This window comes from Dunckerocampus dactyliophorus, chromosome 3 (assembly GCF_027744805.1).
Source record: "Dunckerocampus dactyliophorus isolate RoL2022-P2 chromosome 3, RoL_Ddac_1.1, whole genome shotgun sequence".
NCBI classification, from domain to species: domain Eukaryota; kingdom Metazoa; phylum Chordata; class Actinopteri; order Syngnathiformes; family Syngnathidae; genus Dunckerocampus; species Dunckerocampus dactyliophorus.
Window position 1 is genome coordinate 17,469,916 of NC_072821.1, and position 24,749 is coordinate 17,494,664.

Sequence of the window (24,749 nt, forward strand, 5' to 3'; positions counted from 1 at the left end):
GTTTGAAATATGGCATTCACTCAACCTTATAACACAGCAGTGCATTTAGGAAAAGAGAAATAAAAACATCACAGCGGTGAATCGGGATCTTTCTAACTTTATTACAATAATGGACTTTTTGTCAGGTAGAAACAACATTGGCACAGACAAAGTACAAAAATAGAACAGATACAATTAAACTCGCATTCACACAGAAATTAAGGGATAAATTAGTATTGAGACAATGTGACCCCCTTCCCTTTCACCAGCAGTAACAGAATAACTACAAACAAGACATACAATTTAACACAAACTGTGTGTGTGGACAGGGTTTGAACTCTTCTCAAGAGTTATAAAAATACTGTAATGGCCTCCTTTCTTCCCCAAAACCAGAGACTGTAATGAGTGAAAGGATCATTTTGTTCAGGCAGAAGTGCAGTTTAACATCTTTGGATGTGTCAGGAAGTGATAAGGCAGGTGTGCGTCGTCACAGACAACACGATGTCTCTCGGGTCAGGCAGTGCAGTAATTAGACAGTGATAAAGCAAAGCGAGTGCCAGATGGTTGATTCCTCACTCTCGAGGATCTTGGACCACGTGTGTGTTAGCCAGCAAGTCGGGTCGGAGACACTCGATGGGGCAGTGAATGTTCTGGAGGAGGAATTGTGAATCTCCATTAGTTTCCATGCTGTTTCTACTGGAAAAGGCACTCACTGGCCACTTCATTGGGTACAGTCACAATTTTATGTATACATGGGCTAATATTGATCACCTTGCGCAGTGTATTGTCTCCATAGCGAACAGGCTGCAGCACACTGGCGTCAGCAGCAGCAGGTCTGCGGCAGTTCTCACAACGCCAGCCCTGACGAAACCAAATAAGCACCATTATACATTTGGACTGTATTTGCATTACCAATCTAACACTAAACACATGCTTATGCTTCTTACCTGCTGTCCTCCGTGGCATGTACAAGTGCAGATGGCACCCAGGTACTCTTTCTGCCACTGGTTGCCCACCTGGTATGTTTTCCCATCATCGTAGCACACTGATTCATCTGCGTAGAAATACTTGCCTTCAAAAGCAGTATTCATGGGGTACCACTAATGAGTGACAAAGTTCAACTAGGAGCCTTACGTGGTTCACACTTGAACTCTCCTTTGCCGTTGCCCAAGCAAGTACAGCTCATCAAGTGACCATTCTCTGCCTGGCGATCCCACTTCTCTCCAATGGGATAGTTCTGCCCGTTGTCATGGCACCATTCTACAGGAAATGTAAATAGAAAAGGCTCAAATGTTGACACTAATAACTCAAAATAACATATAGCTTTGTCTTTAAATATCTATATGAATATATATAACGTAATATATAATTTTTCTTATTTTATTACATTTAAAAAATAAATAAATACATGAAAATAATGTATAAAATACTGCGACTGGCTGGCGACCAGTCCAGGCGGTACCCTGCCTCTCGCCCAAAGTCAGCTGAGATAGGCTCCAACATACCGCTGCGATCCTAGTGAGGATAAGTGGCGTAGAAAATGGATGGATAATGTATATAAATAAATATATATATATATAAATATATAAGTGGCCCCTCGCATCCTTTGATTTTATACTATGCGGCCATTAGTAGAAAAAGTTTGGACACCCCTGATTTACGATATATTCCTGGTACATGAAGGTTACATACTGGATGAGTCGCATCTGAAGTGGCCCCTGCCCAGTCCAAGACATCTGCACCACAGCTTGAAGCCTGTCTCAGACATACGCTCCCACTCAGCACCAACATCATGGTAGGTTGCAGTGAACGTATCGTAGCAGGTGTCGTCTGCGGAAGGAAGTCCATCTGGGATTGTTGAAGGAACTCCATCTGGGACTTTATCAACAATAATAAGATAGAATTATATAAAAAAGCATAACAATGTGCTTGGAATAGAAACACACGGTATATTGTAAGGCATGTGACGTCTGTTACACTACACTACAGTATTTCCTTCGATATAGTGTGTTTAATGTGGATTGTGGCTCACTTGTGTTTCCTGCAGTGACAAGCTGCTCCAGGACCTTGTGTTTGAGCGCTCCCTTCAAAGCCTCGACAATGACGTTGTAGTCAGCCCCTGGGGTCAGACCTATCAGTGTGGCAGTGGTGGATGTACCTGGCAAGCGCACCTGGACAGACAGGCATGAGGTAAGGTTGCATTAAAATTTTATGTTGAGAGGGAAAAATGGCAGGACCGTACCAGCTCTTACCTGGAACATCTTCTCGTCTAACTGTGTGACTGGATTGCAGGAGACCAGGTAGGCATTGCTCTGACTGTATGGCTTCCAGGACAGGGTGGTTCGAGTTTGAGCTTCTAGAGGGAGACCTGTCTCGTTGGGAAATGTTGTACTCATGGGCACATTGAGCTTCACATATGGCTGGCGGCGGCCTTCTGTGTCAGGGAGGGGCAAGAAGACCAGGGGCCCTTGTACCTGACCGTACGGGGACTGCGGATTGGCACTGTTCGGTCCGTTGTTGTTGTACTCGGTGTACTCCACATGTTGGCTCTGACCACCGAGACCATCCTGGCCATTGGTGCCCACTACCTGAACTCTGTTGCCCAAGTCAGTTTCGGGTACATCCAGCTTGTCAGTGACATCTCCAGGACGGTGGGGGAGCGGTACCGGGAGGAATGAGTCTGGATCTGAGGGGAGGAATATGTAGGAGTGCATGTCAGGTATGACCTATCTCAGCCAGCAGGAGGCACTGCCTTTAGAATATTGAGTACACCTTCTTAGTGGTGTACATCATGGATAAGGGGTCCGAAAAAGTAATTAGTGAGGGTGTGAGTATATATTGTGCTTTGAAAGGAATATTTTTTTTGCATAAAAATTAAAACATCAACTTCAATATTTATTAAACCCGAACCCGGGTCCACATCCTCACCAAATGAGAGTTCATTAGGAATTCAAATTTGAATACATGTAAAATACCGATAAAATGTAAATACTCACGAGTCCTGATTCTCCCCACCAGTGGAGTGCTTCTCTGTGTGTTCTGGATGGCAACAATCTTGATGATATATTCTGTGGCTGGTTTCAGGCCTGATGATAGAGAGTTATGGTGAGTAAAATAAGACATACTCAGTGTTATTAGCTATAGCTGAAAATACTGACATACCAGATATGGTGGCGTAGTTCTGGCCTGCGTGGGGCTGTGGCTTCAGCTCCCTTGGGGCTACTCTGGGCTCTGCGTAGGTGACGTAGTAGCCTGTGATGGCCGTGGCTGGAGGTTGCCAACTGAACGAGATGTAGGTGGGGGTCAAAGATGTCACCTGGAGGTTGGTGGGAGCTTGGACCACTGGTTTAGCTGCAGCAAACAAATTTGCTAGCTGAGTTTGTGTAAGCACTGAATGGTTAGATGGTTAAAGGAAAATTGCTTTTTTGGGAATTTTGCCCATCATCCACAATCCTTATGTGAGACATGAACACACGTCTTTCTCTTTACTGTGCGTTCAAACAAAATAAAATGTAAAAAACAGCCAAAATGGTAAAAATAGAGCAAAACGCACAATGAGAAAAGGCTGAAATGTTGACACCAATAATAACAAAAGCTTTGTATGTAAAGACAAAGCTTTAAATGTTACTTTCTAAAAAAAATTAAGTAAACCTTTCTACAAAATAATAATAACAATATATTTGAGGGTGGGGGGTGTAGATCAAGTTCACGGCGAGACCAGGGATCTTGGGCTCAAAAAGGTTGGTGATCACTGATGTAGTGTTACCTTTCGGTAGTGGCCTGTGGGGCGAGCGTGTGGTGACGCGAGTCGCTAGCCGGCCAGTGGCTAGTCATTTGGGCAGTTTTTGGAGATTTTTTTCAGAAGGCTTTATAGGCGCAATAGGTGAGCCCCATTATGTGCAGTCTCAGCTGCCTCTTTTCTTTAGCTGTTTTTATATCTTTAGAAGGCACAGAAGAGAGGAAGACGTGTGTGTTCATGTCGCATATAGGGATTGTGGATGATGGGCAAAATTCCCTCCAAAAAGTGCAGTTTTCCTTTAAATTCAACTTTCAAAAATGTGAGGTTTTGGTTTATGATCTTCCATGACTGCTACAATATGCAGGACAGTTAAACATATGTAACAATGAAGTGAATATATACATTACTTCCGAATAGGGAAAAAAGATTATTTAAGGTGCACATACTGTGAGTAACATGAAGAGGTAAGTGTACGCACACACACACACACACACACACACACACACACACACACACACACACACACACAATACCTGTTTGAACAGTAAGAGGAATAGGTGCACTCCTTGTGTTGCCATTCAGAGTGTACAGGTTAACAGAGTATGTGGTGCCTGGTTGTAGTCCTTTAAAACACAGCAAGACACAGTGAGACAAGTTTTTCCTCTGAAAAGCATTCTTTTGATGTTTTTTTTTATCTACCTGTGACTGTATAAGTGTACACATCTGCTGGGATGGTCTTGGTGATTGTGGGACGTGAGCTAGCGGCTGGTGTGGCTTCAATGAGGAAACCAGTGATGGTTTCTCCCTTGGAGCGCCAAGTGAGTGTGAAAGAGTCGTCCTTCACCTCAACAATACGCACACGACGAGGTGGGCTTATTTCTGTACGGGAAAGGAAAATGACTAGGACAATTTCTCCCACAATGGCAGTGCTGCACAGCATTATAACATTTCTAAACTCAAATATATTTGCATTGTATGGAGAATTTTTTTTCTGCAGATGTCAGACTTGTACAGAGTGTTGTCTATTCTACCAATGACAGTGTCTTAATGGTCAGTTACCTTCTAGTGTGGTTGCATGTCCCTCCAGTGGTCTGCTGGTGACAGAGTTCTTCAGCGCATAGACACGTATCTGGTATGCGGTTGCCACCTGCGATACAAGTTCAGACACTTTATAGTTACTGACAGACAAAATGTAGACTTCATGCACAGGAAACAACCAAATGTTTACCATGAGCCCAGGTACAACCACACGTGTGGTGTCAGGAGCAACATTCATCTCCTTAGTGGGGCCGTTGATGTTCTCGGGGTTGACAACCACACGGTATCCTGTCAGTCGTGCGTTGGGGGCTTGCCATGACACGGTGAAAGAAGACGGCCCCACTTCTGAGATGACGAGGTTGGTCGGCGAGGGGATGACTGAGCAGGACACACACACGCAAGCGAAAATATGACCAATTTTTGCGGTATTCACCTTTAATTAAGGGAACGTATCAGCTTCTACCTGTGGCCTGTGTTCCCACCAGTGGTGTGCTGGGTGTGCGACCGTGAAGGGCGATGACTTTGACAGTGTACTCCGTGCCTGGACGAAGGCCTTTTATCGCCACATTGTCTTGGTCACCTCTGGGCGCTGGACGCAGCTCTCTCTCGCGGTCTTCAGGGCTGGAGTACAGAACGCGGTATGATGTCACGGCACCCTCTGGACTGTCCCAGGCAATGCGCATGGAGTTGTAGTCAATATCAGAGAAGGTCAAGTCTTTTGGACGATCCATTGCTACAGGGAAAGGTGGAAAGGGGGATGTATGTGAAGAAGAAAAAACATATTGTTACATTAATATGCAGCATAAAGGCAACATTTGATATTAGATCTCATTTGCATATGCTCATTTATGCACATTGGTATATTGCTGATCTCCTTAAACCCTTTTACTTGTAATAGAATCACACAGACCTGTGATAGCATTCTCTACCACTGCAGAGGAAGGCTGGCCATCAGTACCCAGGGCTGCGACGCTCACAACATACTCAACAGTGGGCATCAGGCCTGTGAGGGTGATCTCAGTTTGAGCTGTAAAGAAGCAGCAAAGGGTACATTAAATACAAGCATATACACTATAGAAGTATTAGTACACCATTACAGGAAGTGCATCTGATCGAAAATATGTGTTTGTTTTGCAGCTACAACAGATTTCATTCTTTGTGAAAGTCTTTCTACAAAACGCTGGAGTGTGTCTGTGGGAATTGTTTCTCCTTTCATCCAGAAAAATATTTATCAAGTCAGAGATCACTGATGTTGGACCCGAGAGAGGTCCTGCTGGCTCACAATCTCTGGTCTAGTTGATCCCAAAGGTGGTTTATTGGTTTGAGCTCAATGCCAAACCAATTCAAGCGTGCTTTTACAGACATTATTGGAATAGAAAAGGATTGGAAAAGAGCCTTTCTAAACTGTTCCCACAACATCCAAAATGATAAAATAAAGAATTCATATTCAGGGGCAACTAAAGGGGTCCAGTCTAATACCTACGTGACAGAGAGATGTGTCCAGACTTTTGTCCATATTACAGGGTTCACAAAATGTTAGTGATGTGCACAACTGTTATGTTAGAGGACAGCAAGTTGTGCGTTAAGTATTGAACATGCTGGACATGTGCATTCAAAATTAGAGAAGCTCAAATTAAGGTCACCTTTCAGTTTATAGACTAGTACATTTTAGGTTGATCCTGAAATGTATCTGACATATCCCTAACTTGTTGTGAGTAGTGTAAGTATAAAGATCATTATCATGTCCTACCAGGAGGTACATCCTTGGAATACGATGGTCCCTGGCCATTTTTAGGGACACCAGTTATCCTGTAGCCTGTGATGGGTCCCCGAGCAGGCGACCAGCGCACTGTGATGGCATTGTCGCTCACATCAGTCACGTCCATGTTAGCAGGAGCCTCAATATCTACAGAAAGAGTAAAAACAACAACAAAACTGAATTGGATCTACTCAAAAGTGTTGTTTACAGTTATTTATTTTGATTACCAGTCTTGTGTGTGATATAGACGGGGGTGTTGGAGGAGGGGCTATCTCCTCGCCCAGTAACAGCATAGACTGTGATAGTGTAGTCAGTACTCGGACTCAGACCAGTGATGGTGGCAGTGGTCTGAGTACCTGGGATGGTGAACTCTTGAGGAGCATCACCACCTGGAAATCATTAGAAGAGCCCGCTCTTGATTCTGGTAAATGGAAGTGTATTTGTCGGGGGAAATGAAGAGAGATTGTAAAGACCTGTCCCTCCATATGTGATCTTGTATTGCTTGACTGCAACTGAAGGAGCGTCCCAGCGAATGGTAATGCTCGTGGGTGTTGAGGACATCACCTCCAGGTCAGTGGGAGCATCTGAAACTGACGGTGTGGAGAAGAGCTATTACGATCAACGTGCTGATAAGGAAAAAGGGACCTTCACTGTGGTTAAGACACTCACTGGTGGCCTGTGTGCCAGTCACAGGTTGACTCTCCTGGTTGTTTTTGACGGCGTACACAGCGATGATGTACTCTGTCTCTGGAGCCAGTCCGGTCAAAGTGTAACGGGTCCTGCTGGGAGGGAGTCTCTCATCCTTGGCCCGTCCACCACTTGTCCTCTGATGGCGGATGCGGTAACCCGTGATAGAGGCGGTAGGAGCCCGCCAGTGAATAGTGAAGGAGTTGGTTTGAATGTCAGAGAAGTCCAAACCAGTTGGGGAATCAAGAGCTGGAAGGAGAGGAACACTATAAACCTGGCCGTCCCATACATTCAGAAACATGGATACAAAATGAACAATTTGCTATCCCTGCACTCAAGTCAGTTAGACTCACTTGTCCTCTGAGTTCCTGTGGCTGGGTTGCTCTCTCGCTCCCCATACATGTATACCACACTGATGCGGTATTCAGTGTCAGGATGCAGGTCTGTATCATAGTTTGGGGTACACATTGAGTTAGAATGGTGTACAAAGCAAACAAGTTATTGAATAGTTATTAACTTTCTACAATGCATCTCAAAACCTAGTATTTGATTTACTTACTCTGCAGCAAGAAGGTGTTAGAAGCTCCGCCCACATTGACCTCTTTGACATCATGGTCTCTGGCCGTAGGGTGGTAGCGAATGACAAAGCGAGATATGTCGCTTGGGGTAGCAACATGAGGGACTGTCCATGTGACCCTGATATGGTCAGGACCCACCCCTCCAAATTGCAAGTTGGTGGGGGCTGGAATCACTGAGGAAATGATGGGATAGCAGGTTTATCTAATGTCGAAAACTACTCAACACCAGAGTATATAAAAATAAGGAAGCTAACATTCTGAAATGCATGTTTGCATCAATTGTGTCATCACAATTCCCACCCTCCTCAAAGATATAGTGAAAGGATGAAATCACCCGCTTGAGTTTGCTTTGTGTGTGTGGTTGGCTCGCTTTCCCCTTCCTCTGTAACTGTGGTGATACTGATGTCATAGTCCACGCCGGGCTCCAAACCACGAATGGTGTAATAACCAGCAGATGTGTCCACCATGTCTTGAAAAATTGGCAAGCTCTCGCCTGACGTGGCTACCGTTATCCGGTAACCCGTTAGAGTGGAATAGTTCAGAGGGATCCAGCGCAGGCCAATGGTGGTGTCAGTAATGTCGACAAAGTGAATATGTCTTGGTGGGCGTATGTCTGGAAAGGTTAGGCCAGGTGCAAAAGCGCAGGCAACATTAGAAAGACACAAAGACATGATTACACTGATTAATTCAATGAATTACACATTCAGTGCCAGGATAGATACATTCAACATTCAAAATTGGCTTTAACATCAAGATTCAAGATCAAGATTAGCGTGCAAATTCCAAGAACAGATCAAATCAACAGTTACTTATATGATTAATAGACTTCATGCAAATGTTAGCCAAAGCCCCCAGTAGTAGGTGCATGTTATAATTAAACAAGACATAAGCTGCATTAAACTATGTATAAACACTCTTATATTGTCACGTGAAGCAGCAGATTTTCTATTTTGGATTCTTTTTAGAAATCTCAGCAGCACTCCATTTTCCCAAAGTGACCTGAATGCAGCTTTTAAGATGAAAAATATATTTTTTGCTAAAAAATACATGCATACCGAAAATGCTCTGCAAAAGCAAATAACAGCAGTGATCTCATTCACAGCTCTGGCTATAGGCAACTTCCTAATGTAGTTTTTCTTAACTCCACAAGGTGGCAGTAGCTGCAAGTATCACAAGTGGTCAGCCCAGCAGCTTGATCTATCTCTGCAAGTGCTTCAAAATGTTGTTTGCGCTTGTCAGCTGTTGGTGTGAAATCCATGAAATGTGTGTTCCACTTGCCTGGCTGTTTTTACAATGAACCTATCAAGAGTATTAATGCTGACTGAGCAGTTTACTCTTTAGCGCAATAACAACATTAGTTGCGTTCTGTTGTTGCTGTGTTGTGCAATATACTGTACATATTAATAAATGACCATGTGGTCAAAGAGAGCTACATTTTCCTTTACATTTTCTTATCCACTCCAAAGTTGCTATAGGTATATAACAACTTTTCCAATTTTAGAACGCACAGCATCTTTCCAATTATCACCTGCTTACAATTAACTCCCATCCTTTTTGTGGTTTAGGTAAATACGTATCGGCTATAATTAAACAGTATGTGCAGTGTTGTGACAGGATGCTTGCACTGCAGTAGCAGACGGGTGAAAATATCAGTTGCTTTTTCTTATCTCCAGAAAACAATGATGTCCTCTACACAGTGTGTGTGAAGGCCTTTCCTGAAGCACCTACCGGGGGTGATAGTAGTGGACACAGGCACACTTTCCAAATTCCCCTTGACTGCCAACACGCTGATGTTGTACTCCACCCCCAGATTCAGGTTCTCCAGCATGCATGAGGTTTGATCGGGCTGCACTAACTCCTCAAAGCTGTTTCCTTTCTGCCCGCTGGTGGGCGTGCTTGAAACTCTGTAGCTTGTGATGTCTGCAGAGGGAGGAGGTGGAAAAAGATGTCAGATTCTGGTCATCTGTGAGTCACTGTGAGAAGTGAAGAGGAAGTACCAGGAAGAGATGTTTTGGAAGGTCAATGTCTAGACTTGGTGGGCTCCAGGCAGCCCAGTCAATATTTACCTGGTGTTTTGGAGGCTGTCCAGTGGACAGTGAGATCTCCTGTGTCAGAGTTGGACTGAACTCTCAGGTCAGTTGGAGGGGACAAAGCTGGAAGGGGACCAAGACACAAGCATAGGGACACTGAGACCATGCAGAAGGTTTGTTTCTTAGTCCCCATTAGGTGCTTCTTCGACACTCACCAGTGACTGCATTGCGGGTGATGGGGTTTCCGCGGGGCCGTCCGTTGAAAATAGGCTGAACACTGTAGGTGTACTGTGTTCCAGGAATCAGACCTGTTATATAAAGGCGTCCAGAGTCTGAGGTCCTGTGTCTGGGAGACTCGCCTGCCTGGCTGGGGAGCACAGACAGCTGGAAAGAAGATCAGAAAATGTATAAAGCGTAAGACATAAAGTCATAATACTCGCAAACTATCCTTTCATACATATGGAATCCAAGTTTGCTACATGAGAACAGCTCTGGCCCCTTCATCAGCAAAACCACTCCAACCACCTTGTTATGAACATTTCTGTCTTTAGTTGAACAGAGACTACTATACATCCAATACAATGATTTTCAAAGCCCAAAGAATGCCGTGGGCTCCTTCTGGCTGCTACCTTGTAGCTAAACCTGCGGGCAGGTATCCAGGTAATGATGATGGCGGTATCAGTGACCTCTGTGCTGAAAGCAGGTGCATTACCCATGTGGGGTGCTGTAAGAAAAAATGAAAAGAAATATTACAATTAAAGCATAATAAGACAGCAGTTTATTCCGCTAGAGTGGATGCAGGGGCATCAGTATGGATGTAACATTTTGTCTTGGGACCCTGGGGGAGCGTGTGCTGACCTGTGGTGAAATATGTGGTGACGGCCTCACTAAGCACGTTGTCCAGCTCAGAGTGCAGGGTAGCAGTATAATCAGTTTCAGGACGCAAATTCCTCAGAGGGTACTGGGTGACCCCTCCTGGGATTCTCTTCTCAATGGGGTTGGAGCCCTCAATGCTCAAGAAGAGACGATATCCAGACACCACAGCATGGGGAGCTTCCCAAATGACCAGAGCGCTGTCTGGGCCAATGTCAGTGAAATGCACATTGGTGGGAGCATCCGGTTCTGGAGAGGTTGGAAAGTAGGAAGGACCCCATTTAGGCTAAACATCACTACTGTGTCATGTGACTCTTGACAACACTTACTGGTGGACATCTCTCCCATGAGCGGCTCGCTCTCCACACCGCCGTTAATGGCGTAAACGTAGAAGCGGTACAACGTGCCAGGTTGCAAATGGGTGATGTCAGCGTAGGCGTTGGAAGAGATTGGCAGCTGGAGGGGTCTGATCTCTGTGCCATCAGGAGCCAAGGGGGAGAAGGTCACCCGGTAGCCGGTCACCTCGCTGGGTGGACCATTCCAGGTGATGGTGATCTTCACATCTGTCACCTCATAGAACTGCAGGTCTGTGGGTGATGGGACCTCCTCTGTAGCAGAACACACAACCAATGAAAAAAGTACAAAAATACTTCAAACATAGCTGCAGGTTAAAGTACAATACAGTCGAGCAGTGTCATCACAGGATTGTCAGAACATTGTGGTTCAAACACTGTGCCCTCACCCTACTGCGTTTTTTCAAATAAATGATCACTGTTTCATTCATTCAGCATTTCAAGTACAGTATACAAAAAATTCTAAATGAACTCAAATACAAATACTGTACAGTTTAAACCAGTACAAGACGTTGATGAACTGCCACGAGGTGTCACTAGTAACACGCAGCAGACGACAGGCTTTTATTTCCGATTTGAATTGTCTCACAACAGGCACAATAATACCAATAATAATAATCATCATCATCATAATCATAATAATAACACAGGCTACTGTTGTGGCCGTTACTAAACAGCCAAAACTCAACTCTGAATCGCCGACGTCACTTCCTGTCCACACGTCCGGAAGACATTAATTGAAACACACATGAGCATGAGTCTTATTTATGTATTAAATGGCTTATTTTCTCTGATTATATCTACTATATCGGGTAATATGAGTGTAAAGGTGATTATAGGGATGTTATTTCATGTCTAGAGGGCTCTAATATTAAAAACCATATGTAGAAGGTCGTAAACCGGTGTTCTATGCTGTACAAAAATATTTTTTAATAAATAAGGAATCCTACTTTGTGGAAATTCACTTATCACGGTCAGGTCTGGAAACAATTAACCGCAATAAAGGAGGACTTACTGGACTGTAGTTATGATATGGTGTGATGTATTAACCTGCTTTATGGCCTTTGCTTCACTTGATTTCAATTGCATATTTGCTTCATGACAGCATCTCTCAGCATTTGCACGCAAAATAACAAAGTAATCATACATTCACTATAATAAATGTTTAAATCAGTTATATCAGTAGCTTTTTAAATCATTTATGGCGCTTGTGACATTTACTCAATTGAGTGTTTGGAGTAAAAATAAGGCATATTTATTGATCGCATTAAATGTCACTATAAAAGTGAATATCCTCTAGGGGATCTTTATCACATTAGTTTCTTACTTACAGAGGTAGTTGCTGCAATAAATCATTCGGAAAAGTTTATATTTATTGCATCAGCGTTCTGAAAACACATGATGTAAAATATTAGGATTGGTGTTCCAGATTAAACAGATGACAAAAGATATGCTGTAATACCGAACTGTTCCCTTCTGCAGCTGGTTGTGCTTTTGAAAGTATAATAAATATTTTTTTTTAACATGACCAGTAGACTAAGTAATCCAACTGCAGAAAGTTGTGTGTTGAAGTTTATGGGTGTAGGTTGTGTGCACATTCTTTCTCTAATCCGTGTGTGTGTTTCTAAGACCACCGTGAATCAAAGGGAGGTCATTCAGGGGTTGCGATGTGCAATGATGAACTTTTTCATTCTTCTCTTTACCTGGCTGAGGAGATCCAGCTGTGTTGACCTGGACAAAAACAGGTTCGCTCTCCTGGTTCTCCTCCACAGCGAAGATACTGATGTTGTACAGAACACCAGGATGAAGGTCAACCAAGGTCACTGAGGTCTCAGAATCTGGCAGGGTTAGCTCAGTGCTGCTGCCCTCCACTGATGGAGTGTACACCACACGGTAACCTGACGAAACAAAAACACGGAGAATAAACAACTGTACTGACTACTTTAAATACGCACATGTACAGTAAAAGCAGAAGTTGATTACCAGTAATAGGAGCTTCAGGTCTGGACCATCTGATTCGGATTGAGGTCTCGCCCACATCATCAATAGCATGCTGAGCCGGAGTGTCAGGGGCTGCGAAAAAGTTCATTTAAAAATATAGAGAAACCTCAAAGGTAAAATTCTAACAAAGCAAAAGGAAAACATGGTTTAGATTGTCAGCATTGTGTGCAAAGCCCGAGCATACCTCACAAGACATCAGCTCAGCAAGCATCAAAGACTTTTTCTTTGGCTTTATTGCAACACTTCATTCCAAACATGTGCCAGCAATGGATGAAAGCAAGTAAAACAGTAAAACTCTTGTGTCAGCCACATGCATCTTCACTTGTATTGAGTGTTGTATTGTTTTTATAGTTACCAATAAAAGTGGCTAACTTCTTTTTACGCTTGTTCACAGCGCTTCACCATTCAGACACTGTACAGTGGAACCTCGGTTTTCGTATGCCTCGGTTTTCATATGATTTGGTTTTTGACAAAAACTATTGCCAAAAATATTCCTCGGTTTTCATAAACCTTGTCAGTTATTGTATGACCAAACAGCGCTGGTGACTCAGTCTCTACGAAGAATGGAAGTTCTTTTAGAGTCGGGACACTATAAACACATTCCGGTCAGGGAATTCTTTAATCACCTTTATTATGTGTGTGTGGGGGTGGTTTATTTGTTCATAGAATGCACACAGAATAATGAACAATTTCATTTCTGTCTCCTTCTTTCTCATGTGCCCTACGCTGATGAGGCATTCAAGCACACTGCATATTTCTTTCTTTTTCTTTTTCATTAATTATATTAACATATTTACAGTTTTCTTCTGACCTTTTGGAACGAATTAATGACGAAAGCTGAAAGATGTTCCACGGTATACTGTATTGGATTATGCAACATCATTATACGTCATTGTTCATCTTAAAAGTTGGGACTGAGTATTTTATTGTTTTTTTCTTTACCATTAACATTGCTTAACATATTTTTACACGGAATGTTGAAATATTACAATTTTATTATTACAAAGTTCTGTACGGTTAATAAATATTTTAGGGTGGCAACAGTTTGACCCTGGAACAAATAATTTCTATTTCCATTAATTATAAATGCTAAAATTGTTTCCAAATCTGAGCAAAGACATCAGTGAAGGAAATTCTTCTACCTGTAGTCTGGGATGTTGACAGGATGAGAGTCGCCTCTCCGTCATCTGGAAGCTCATAGACATTAATGTTGTATCTGCGTCCTGGCAGAAGGTCGCCAATGGTAACAGAAGTGGATGTTCGAGGAACATCTGTAATACAAAGTTAGAAAATAAACACATCAGCGCTTGGGTATAAATTTGTCAAAGAGACTCACTGAGTGTATCGTGATAATTACCCAAGATTTTACGCTGTGCACCCTCCTCACTGAGCTCATACTCCACCCTGAAGCCAGAGATGGTGGATGAGGCTGACGTCCAGGACACAACGAAGCTGTTTGACGTGATTTCTGTCACCGACTCTGAGGTGTCGACCAGAGGAGGAGGCTGGGTTGTCTCTCCCTCTGATGTTTCCACTTGGGGGAAGATGGGATATCATTTCATGTCATCTTACACATAATATACTGTACTACAATATATCGAGGCTTTATAAAAATATATGGACTTTAACAGATTACTCACATGAGCCAAGGGTGGTGGTGAATTCGAAAAGCGTAACCTCACGTTGCCCGTAGCGCAACATGCTAATCAGCTGACCTTCATAGGTAACACCTGGACGCAGACCACTGATGGTGTAGGAGTTAAGGTGTCCGGGAATGACAACCTCCCTCCAGGGGCCGCGAGAATTTTTCTATCAACAACAATAGGGACAAGATGATGAGTTTTAAATCAAGCTTTACTGACATCAAGCTCATATGAAATTAATAATATTTGTGATGGCAGGCAGGAAAATATCACAACTTACAATTTTCCATTTGAGGATGTACTGTGTGATGTGAACAGAAGAGGGAGGGTCCCACTGGATGGGGTGGGAGTCTGGCTGTTTGCCTGCCTCTGTGATGATGACTTGGACTGGCCTGTGGCCGCCTGAGGGGTTGCAGTGAGACTCAATGAGGGGAAAGAAGAAGCTTGAAGGCGGTGTATGGTGCATTAACATGATAGCGTTAGCTCTGGTTGGCGTGGGTGGAAACTGGCTTCTTTGACTTTGACGCAACCAAACCACCAGCTCACAAACAATCTCTGACTTCATAGAGTGTGACATAACACCGGACTACCATGCTCACCACTGTTTGTCTGCCCACCTTTATCCCATGCATCCCTTTCATTGGTGGTGGGCAAACACACTTTACTGTGTTGCAAATAGAATAATGTGTTGCAGTACAGTAACTAAGTCAGAAGCAGGAAATGTTCTTCATGCATAAACAGACCCACCTTGGTGGGCCTGCTGGGGTTCACATCTCATTTCTCCAATCCCGTTGCCGTAGCAATAACAGCGGTAGTGAATGCCACGAATGACTTTGTCCCATGTATCTCCAATCTGATAGAATGCTCTTGTCTGTGGCTCCTGACACTGATCTGTTGAAGGAGGCAAGAATAGAATGGAACAAATGAGGGTCTGGTCGTAAATCACAGTCGAGCGTGCTGTGCCAATAACATACCGATAGCATCACACTTCCAGCGTCCACGTCCCTGCCCATAGCAGGTACAATTCATCATGTAGCCTTCATCGTGGCGCTTGGAGAATTGCTGGTTGACCTCATAGGTCAAGCCATCCACAATACACTGATCTGGACACGCAGAGGCGAGAGGGTAACACACGGTTAACATTCATTTTGTGGGCTCTGCTATTAAGATTGTTTCATAACATCTTTTGGCCAGACCTCGCAGCTGTGAGTGAGCGATACAGCTCCACTCCCCACGGCCATTCCCGAGGCATGTGCATTCCATCATGTGACCCATGACATCATGGCGTTTGTCCCATTTGTCTCCGACGCGATGCATGACTCCATCGTTCGTGGTGCACACCTCCTCGTGGGCTGCAAAGTCGAGGAAAAGCACACAAATGAGAACAAACAGAACTTTGCCATGTGTTCCTGTGTGTATTGATTTGTCTCTGTTTGGGTTCAGCTCCTGCCCGTGTCATGGATGCCAAACCACGTTGACGGACTCATGCGCTCTTACATCACCTCAAACTGACTCCACATGAGTTATTTTCTAGTAGTTAAACATCTCTTCATGATACAAAACATTAAAGTTCTCCTATTCTACAAAACTGACTTTGACAGTAACATGTGTCACCAGAGCCTTTTTATGAGCACCAGCTGTTAGAAAAATTGCGATGTCATGAAGGACTTTTGGACATGATGCCACTTTCACCATGATACCACCCGAGCTAGATGAGTCTGCCCTGTATATGCACAACCCACTCCAGAGAGACCCGCTTAGCAAAAAACAAAATACAATTTTAAAAAACGGCCTTTGCTACAGGTCTTAAAATAAAACCTGGCATTCTGCCAGCTATCTGTCAGTCAGCTACAGGCAGGGGAGCTGTCAGTTTGATCATTTTGATTTTCTTCAGTTAATAACCTAACCTAACATGATGTTGTTGTTAAAATGTGACTGCATTGTTAGCATTGTAGCTCACATACTTATGCTAATGTTGCTAACATTTGTGACCTCGCCCTATCCTCAATGTGACGTTGCATGCAATATAGCATCTATTACGCTGGACAAGCAGAGTTACGGTGTAAAAAGTGGATAAAGTGCACTATAGCATTTCTTCAAGTTGGATCCTCGTGGAGCTCATTAGCATCAAAGCAAAAAAACAGATTTTTAAACTGTCCAAATTCTAGCATTCTAGTAGTAAAATAGAGGGCATTTAATAAGTGGTAGACATTTAATAACTGGTAGAAAATGGATTTATGAAGAGATGGACCACATACAAAGACATGAACACACACACACACACACACACACACACACACACACACACACACTTACCAGCCATGGGGCAGAATCCAAAGCGCTGATCTGCATCATAGTTGTATGTGGTTCCACACCACCTCATGCTATCACGACGCCCATCAGATGTGCAGTCAGTGTAGTTGCGGCCACTGTAGAGGTAGGGGAAGTGGCAAAGGGCGCCATAGGAGTTACCTCCTCGTGTGGCCACGATGGCTAGTAATGTGGAGGAAACACAATGTTAAAGCGAGAAGAACTTCTAAGGCATTTCATTCTACTGTATATCTATAATTAGTGCCACACGTTCATAGCGGCGTTGCTTTTTGATACTTCGACGTCGGCTCTTCCTATTGTTGTGAAGCTAAATTCACCATGCGTTGGATTGTTCACCCACTAGTAGGGAATGTGAGCTGGGTTTAGCCTGTCGTGAGACAGGTTAGTTTTACCCTACTGATGATGTGTTGTTGCAATAGTAATCCTGCTCAGTACTAATATGGAGTTGGTCTACAACACTGAAGTCAAAACACAGTTTCACATGGCCTCTTCCAAGTCTCACCATTCTTCTCAGTACAGAAAGAGTACTGCTGGTCTCGTTCGTAGTCTGAGGTGGTGGAGCACCATAGCTGCCCATCTCTGCGTCCATCTGAGGTACAGGAGTAGTAGGTCTTCCCCATGAAGACAAATGGAAAAACACATGGCTGGCCGTTGGAGTTGCCACTGTACACCTGGTTCCTGGCCTCTGCACAGGGATAGAAGGTGAAGTTGAACAAAGCTACCCGAACATGCCCAGTACCCTGGGAAAATGTGTGTAAACACCCGGAAAACAGAAAGGCCACCAGCAAAGGAGGGAACTATACCCTTTTACTCATGCACAAAACTCCTTTTTACACATTTCTCTTTCCCCCAAACTCACCCCACTCCTGGCAGCTGACACCATTGCCCAGACAAGTACAGAGCATCTGCTTGTTGCCCTGGTTTCTTATCCAGCGCTGTCCATCGTAGTAGGTGGCTCCAGAGTCAGTGCGGCAGGTTCCTTCAATAGGAGGCTCGGGCTGCGGTTGGGGTTGGAGTTGGGTCACCACGACAGAACCTGTGCCTATTTTAATCCAAATAGACAATATTTACCCAATATTATGATGATATTTTGATGAAAAATTATATTTTCATGTGAATACTGGCATTCTAACATTGTAACATTGTGTGGTATTTTTCCTCACCCTGGCCTGAGCTGTGGCGGTCACACTTCCATTCTCCGCGACCGTTTCCCAAACATAAGCACTGCAGGGTGTTCCCATTTGTGTCAGTCTTGGACCACGTGTCACCGATGCGGTAGGACCTTCTGGTTTCCTGGTCATTGCAACGGTCTGGTCAGAGAACAAAAGCAGTCAGAATCCACAATTGAAAACATGGCGACACAGTCTATGGATCTGTGTGTGTTTGTGTGTGCATGGCTTACTCCTTGAGGTGCATGTGATACGCCCATTTCCCTCCCCCAGACAAGTACAGTCTAGCATCATCCAGCCTTGGTAGGGTTTCTCCCAGGTCTCTCCCACCACATATGATGATGCCGCGTTGTTGTCGTAGCAGCGCTCAGCTGAGCGGAAAACAGAGCTGGGCTTTAATTACTTATTTTGTATGGGAGGTCATTTCTAAACTACACCATCCAAAGTGCACATCAATGATAAAGATATTGATTTAGTTTATTTGGAATATGCTTTACAAAGTTATATTCAAGAACATCACATGTTTACACTTGCACAATTCAACATGTCCGAAAAAGAGCCGCTAATTTAATCCTATATCTTGTGTGTCTCAGCAATTACTGTGAGCTTGCTCACTTCCCGTGTTTAACATGTACAGTACTGGTTGCCATTTTCTCGTGGGGGGGAAAAAGAGATCAGTCATAGTGAGATGAGCACAGAGGAGATGTGTGCTCTTGTTTGACTGGTTTGTTAAATATTTGCAATGATATCAAACAGAGGCAGGTCTGTCAGTTTGTCAGTGTGGGTGACAACCATCCAAACTTTTCAATCGTCAATGATACCCACCAACAGGCTTGCAGGTCCACTCTCCTTTGCCATTTCCAAGGCATACACACTCCAGCATGTAGTCAGCGGTTTCATGAGGCCTCTGCCAAGTGTCCCCGATTTTGTAAGACCTTCCACCTTCATGGCAACGATCTGGGAATGACCGCATGTATATTCATTCAGCTGCACAAGGCGGATTCCAGTTCAAGTTATTGCACTCTCAGATCAGTGGGCACCCACACATAAATATACACTCAGTCACGTTTACACTCACTTGCAATGGTACAGCTGATCTTGCCCCGACCAGAACCAATGCATGTACAGTCCCACATCATTCCGTCCTTTGGCCTCTCGTAAGTTTCACCGACCCGGTATGTCCGGTCATTGTGCTTATCATAACAAGACTCCTCCACTGAAAAAAATACAAAGGAAGCACAACAATAAATTCAGGCACCATTTTCCTCTTGCATTAATGTGCATGGAAGACCTGTTAAGTCATTTGGGTATTGGTTGCTCAGCTCCTACTGACCTTCAGGCTTAGTTTTACATTTGATGCCTTCTGCTCCATTGCAGGTGCACAGCAGCATACTGCCACGGTAAGGTTTCTCCCACTGTTCGTTCACTCTGAATGAGCGACCGTTTTCCTCGCAGCCAGCTACAGATCATAAAAATGCTTAATGTTAAGGAGCGTCTTTGCAAAGAACATAATGCCCAGTTCTTGCACTGCATCATACTAAGTATTTCTAATATTTTGGCCCTGCCTAAGGCAATCAAAATATTAGAAACACATTATAGTAAGACGCAATGCAGTTTTATAACAGTTTATGGGTAACTGCCTTACAATTAGCAGTCATGTATCCCATTTTACGCACAGAGCTACACTGAAATCAAAACAATCAGCTAGTGAAATAAAACTGGAAATGCATGCACAAACCTGGAGAGACAGGCTCTGGTTCGTAGAGCTCAGGATACACCTGATACTGTCCACTCTGCCTTTTACTCTTTGGCAAGCTGTGCACTGTGCTGCACACGCACACTGCCACCAGTAACGTTGTTAGTGCGCCACCAGACATTTTGCGCCCAAAAGACGTACAAGATAAAGTAGACGAATGACTTTTTTTAAAAAAAGAAAAAAAATAGTTTGCTGCTCTTCCAGGCGGGTGTTTGCCGCCTTGCAGCCTATGCAGGATGAGCAGGCTGCAGCACACTGCTTATATGGGCTGGTACTATAACGTGCAGGAGGAGGAGGGCTTCTGGTGCAGTTTGACACTCCCCTTTCAAGAAAAGTAAGAAAACAAATGAAAAGTTCAGGGAAAGTGAATAATGTAATCTGTGCAATAAAAGAAATAATGTTGCACTAGAGAGGAGAACATCTCATGTCGTATAATGTATGCATATTATTATATAATATTATACCTGTATATTATTACAGTATTTGTAATTTATATTTATTTGTAGTATTTGTTGTTAGTAACACACTTGTACTTGTTTTGAGTTACTTGGAATATATTTTATTATTACTATTGGACACTTATTGAAAGCTCATAGATAAATGTAATGTAACAATGGGGGTTGAATATTTTTGAATGCAACTGTACGTGCAGACTTATCACAGCTAGACTATAAAACTTGATAAGGCCTCCTACTGTGCACCAGCTGTACAAAGATGTTATATTTGCACAATTACATTCTTTTTGTTACAGTTATAAAACATTTGATTCAAAGCACCCCATGAAAGCTACACTACATTGGCATTTGAGAATGAATGAATGAGTGAAATAATTTGTTGTTGTTGATGAATGAGGAAAATCCAACCCTCCAGACTAAGAGTGCAAACAAGCAGGCTTGTCCCTGTCCATGATGGGAAGTCAAAGGCAAACATGACTTTTCCTCAGACTGCCGGTTGACTCATGGCTCAGCAGCAATCCTTCCATCATTTCCTCTCTGAAGCTGTTTAAACAATATGAGTTTCAAAACCACAGTGGCTGGTAAAAGTTTGTCAGAGGCATTTATGCCCTGCACACACCTCATCCAGTCCCATTTTTAGCTCGCACGCAAGCACACATCTCTGCAACCTTGGTCACTCATCTCAAAGCTTTAATCGTCTGTCAGGGAAGACTAATGGATAAATTAGGTGATGCAAATAGAGAATATTAATTGTGATCATGCATAACAGTGATAATACCTCAACAAATACTGCATTGTACTGAGTAGAATGGAAACAAGTCATGTCTTACCAACAACTCTCCCGTGTGGAAAGATCATTTACAAAATTTCCACACAGCGCCAAGTTGTGGTGGGCTTGGTTGGGCCTTCAGTTTACCTGCTTCCACATTCACATGTTCATGTAATAAAACACTTGATGAAATATGCATTTGCGTAGACTTGGGGAGGAAAAGAGGTAAAAGAACATCTAAATATTTGTGCACACAAAGAAACAAGAATGGTGCATTTGGGGGCATTATTTGGATTCCTGGCCTGGGAAGTCTCAGCATCAGATTTATGGTGTGTCTTTTGTCCGAGCATCTGGAAGGCTGCCTGGTTTGTATCACTGTGGTTATCTGCATCGCTCCATGTAGCTGTTTTATGTTTAGAACATTCCTGTTCCAAGAACAATTATGTCCACAGTGCTCCTTTTCTCAACGGTTTTGGAGTTTAGAGCACTACAATATGATGAATATGACAAAAAAAGATATTGCTGCATATATTTCAGTCTTACATAACACAGAAATGTGATAGCAGCCATAAACATGAGTTGCAAAAGTTCTGCAGATATAACGTAATAACATCTTGATTCAAGTAATGATTGTCCAGTACAGATATTATGCATATCATTTTAAGACTGGTGTTGTTGAGCAGACAGCTAAATGGTTGAAGCAGATTAAAGGAAAACTTTTTTTTAATTTATTTTGCAGAACATCCGCAATCCTTATGTGAGACATGAACACATGTCTTTCTCTTTTCTGGGCGTTCTAAAGATATAAAAACTGCTAAAAAAAAAAGAGTTAAAAAAAAGAACTAAAATTTTGAAAAGCAAAATGAAGTTGTGTAAGTTATCTCATGCTCATTATCATGAGTCATTTTATCGTCGAACAAATGTGGACATGTGTGAAAAGGTATAGGAGGTAGCAGAGCTTCTTTAAAACTACCCCTTCTCCATGCCAATTACTGGTAGGCCTTTCACGTTCTGTGTTTAAATGAATTACTGTTTTTCTATTTTTAAAGAACAGAAAATAGATAACTAGCTTTATGCACTGATGACAAAAAGGGATAACAGAAGTTGTAAAATAAATAAATGTGTGAAAAATCTTTTGAAATGCTATATACATTAATAGAAAATACATTTACAGTCAATACATTTACATTTTCTATTAATACAATACAGGACAATAAAGTATATACATACAGTATATCCATACAATATATTATAAAATACAAACATTGCAGATATAACAGAAGTGTTTTTTCCAGACTCTATATAACATATTAACAAGATCCACAATGTGGACAAAATATTTGGGCACCTGATGATTTCACATGCAGGAAGTGAAATGATCCCAAACATTACAAACACATTAATCTGCTGTCCTCTCCTACTCCTTTCAATATTATATGAGCACAAATACTGCGTCAGGACTGGACTTGAGACACTACAGGAACTCCAAATGAACCAACGATGCCTGATCTAGTTCATCCCCAATCTGAAGTGTTTGATGGGGTTGAGGTCAGGGCTCTCAACCTTTTCCACCACATGTAACCTGGCTACAACCTCAGCACAACCAAACTGAATCAATAAACTTGTGGGAAGTCAAGTGGAGGCCAAAATGAGCATGGACTTATCCTGCTGCATGTGTCTGCCTCTGTTGAACAACTACATGCATTCTTAGGCCTACAAACAGTTGTGATAGCCACGGGAGTGACTATCTATGAGGCTGCGAAACATATTTTGAGGTTGTCAGCATTCTCGCTGCTCCTTGTCATCTCTTTCATTTGAGTCACTCTGGATTTTCTGCACAGGATGTGAAGGAGCATCTGTTGGTGTGTTGACGACAAAGGCTAGAGGTCTCTGAGAGCAGGCACAGCAGCAACATGACGAAGCAATTGCCAAAGATTCCACAACACAGTGCTACAATACAGAGTTACCATGGAAACCTGATTGGGCTGGCTCCTTTAGGAAAGTGACAGCAAAGGTTATGACTGACAAATGGTGGGTAGCGATGGTGTCCCAAACAAAATATCTTTGCAGTTGGCTAGTAATGGCAAATTGACAGTAAATTACACGCACGTTTGGACTGCTTGTAAGCATGAGCTTACCAATGTAAAACATGTGTCTTTTGTAGTACACTGGGGAGCAAAAGGGCTTTTTAAAAGAAAAAATGTTGTATTGTACAACATGTGTTAGTTGTTTAACCATTGCCGGGCACAGCTAGGCTGCAAATGGACAGGAAGTTATCGGTTTCTTTTCCTATTTTCACTATATGGTAACGGTAATGGCTTCATTTTATTTGAACATGCATACAAGTTACAATGGAATGCGTCACATAGTTCCACATGTCCTAAAGGAGTAGGAAGCAAATGCTTATTTAATCCTACACCTCGTCCATTTCACATCAATTGCAATACATTTCTTCACTTCCTGTATTCTGATGTAGTCTTAACCAGTTGATACATTTCAAAATGATACAATAATAATATATATTAATATATAAATTGAACAGTTTAGGTCCCAGTATTGACCCCTGGGGTGCTCCAGAATATGAAACCCATGTATCAATGTCTGTGCTTTTTTCTCTCACCGACTGACACTAACAACTAAACTCTCTACAAACACCATTTTGATTAGACTGTGAGTGTGAATGCTATTCACATTACTGCTCATGTCTGAAACACTGCATAGAAGCTCCAATGGCACGTTGCTTTCTGCTGATGAGTCATCTAACGTCCATTCACTGAGGAGCTCCTCTATCTATAGGAAACCTCAGAACCTGACATTTACATAGGTACATTGAAATAACGTCCAACAGTGAGATGGAATCTACACCCGCTAATCCCAAAAAGAAAAGGATTAGTCTGTTATGGTGTGAAGTCCTCACTGCCGTCAGAGAATCTGGCGTTGTCCTGGACTAGAAGCAGGGACTTCTTGTTCCTCTCTGGAAGGACCAGCACCCTGAGCAGTCTGTACTCACTCTCAATAAGCCAAAGATGGACCACATCCTTGCGCTTTGGGGCCTCATTGAGTGTAACAAAATAGCTTCTTTTGCATTCCAGTAGATTTTCCAAGTCTTCAACTGTGCAGCCATTTACGATGTCCTTGAGGGATCCTACAGAACTTACTGGAACTTATATTTGATTGGCTGGGAGAAACTGTCTTGCTATTCTGCCTCAGTGTTTGATACAGCTCATATATTTTATGTATGTATATGTACATGATATGTGCTGTATCTCATTAGATCGTGCAGGTGGACCTAATAAAGTGTTTGTTTGAACAGATGATACACTGCTTTGTATGGTGTATAATTATTAGGCAAGTGAGTAGTTTGGTCATATCATCATTTTTGCGCTTCAGGTTGTACAAATTTGGACACTCATTAAATGTAATATTTTTTGTTGACGCTATCTGTGTAATAAGGTCTCAGGTGGTCGACACTCTGTATCACGGTGTACAGAATTATTAGGCAGCTTCTTTTCAATGTTATTCAATTTATTTTCTTTAATTTAACTGACTTTGAAACATTGAAAACGTTTTTCAGAGGGATGCAGCACTC

The 24,749-nt window shown here is 42.7% G+C and overlaps 1 protein-coding gene across 2 annotated transcripts; it reads right to left on the reverse strand.

Annotated features, from left to right (window-relative positions):
- Positions 1–81: 81 nt before the first annotated feature.
- fn1b (fibronectin 1b) lies at positions 82–20,169 on the reverse strand. 2 transcript variants are annotated; one of them, XM_054770988.1, is made up of 46 exons: positions 19,919–20,169; positions 19,514–19,639; positions 19,259–19,396; positions 19,006–19,137; positions 18,414–18,551; positions 18,175–18,321; positions 17,871–18,053; positions 17,514–17,696; positions 16,997–17,173; positions 15,877–16,032; positions 15,655–15,783; positions 15,428–15,571; positions 14,961–15,082; positions 14,678–14,846; positions 14,395–14,571; positions 14,180–14,308; positions 13,020–13,109; positions 12,740–12,934; positions 11,013–11,291; positions 10,669–10,932; positions 10,440–10,534; positions 10,026–10,194; positions 9,847–9,933; positions 9,509–9,700; positions 8,115–8,393; positions 7,762–7,953; positions 7,556–7,645; positions 7,185–7,451; positions 6,989–7,105; positions 6,743–6,904; positions 6,507–6,662; positions 5,667–5,783; positions 5,220–5,489; positions 4,947–5,134; positions 4,778–4,865; positions 4,418–4,597; positions 4,252–4,341; positions 3,142–3,330; positions 2,976–3,065; positions 2,232–2,665; positions 2,012–2,150; positions 1,672–1,857; positions 1,114–1,239; positions 927–1,033; positions 751–840; positions 82–629 (listed from the first exon to the last, which is right to left on the reverse strand). In XM_054770988.1, the coding sequence occupies exons 1-46, from the start codon at positions 20,055–20,057 to the stop codon at positions 552–554; spliced, it is 7,395 nt and encodes a 2,464-aa protein (XP_054626963.1). In that variant the 5' UTR covers positions 20,058–20,169; the 3' UTR covers positions 82–551. The 2 variants fall into 2 exon arrangements, with proteins under 2 accessions (XP_054626963.1, XP_054626964.1); XM_054770989.1 differs by lacking the exon at positions 8,115–8,393.
- Positions 20,170–24,749: the final 4,580 nt, after the last annotated feature.

Coding starts and splice junctions, on each gene's coding strand:
- fn1b (XM_054770988.1), bottom strand. CDS start 20,057: ATGTCTGGTGGCGCACTAACAACGTTACTGGTGGCAGTGTGCGTGTGC. Junction 4,342..4,417: donor GTACACTTATACAGTCACAG/GTAGATAAAAAA, acceptor TGTGTTTTAAAG/GACTACAACCAGGCACCACA. Junction 3,066..3,141: donor GAACTACGCCACCATATCTG/GTATGTCAGTAT, acceptor CTCTATCATCAG/GCCTGAAACCAGCCACAGAA.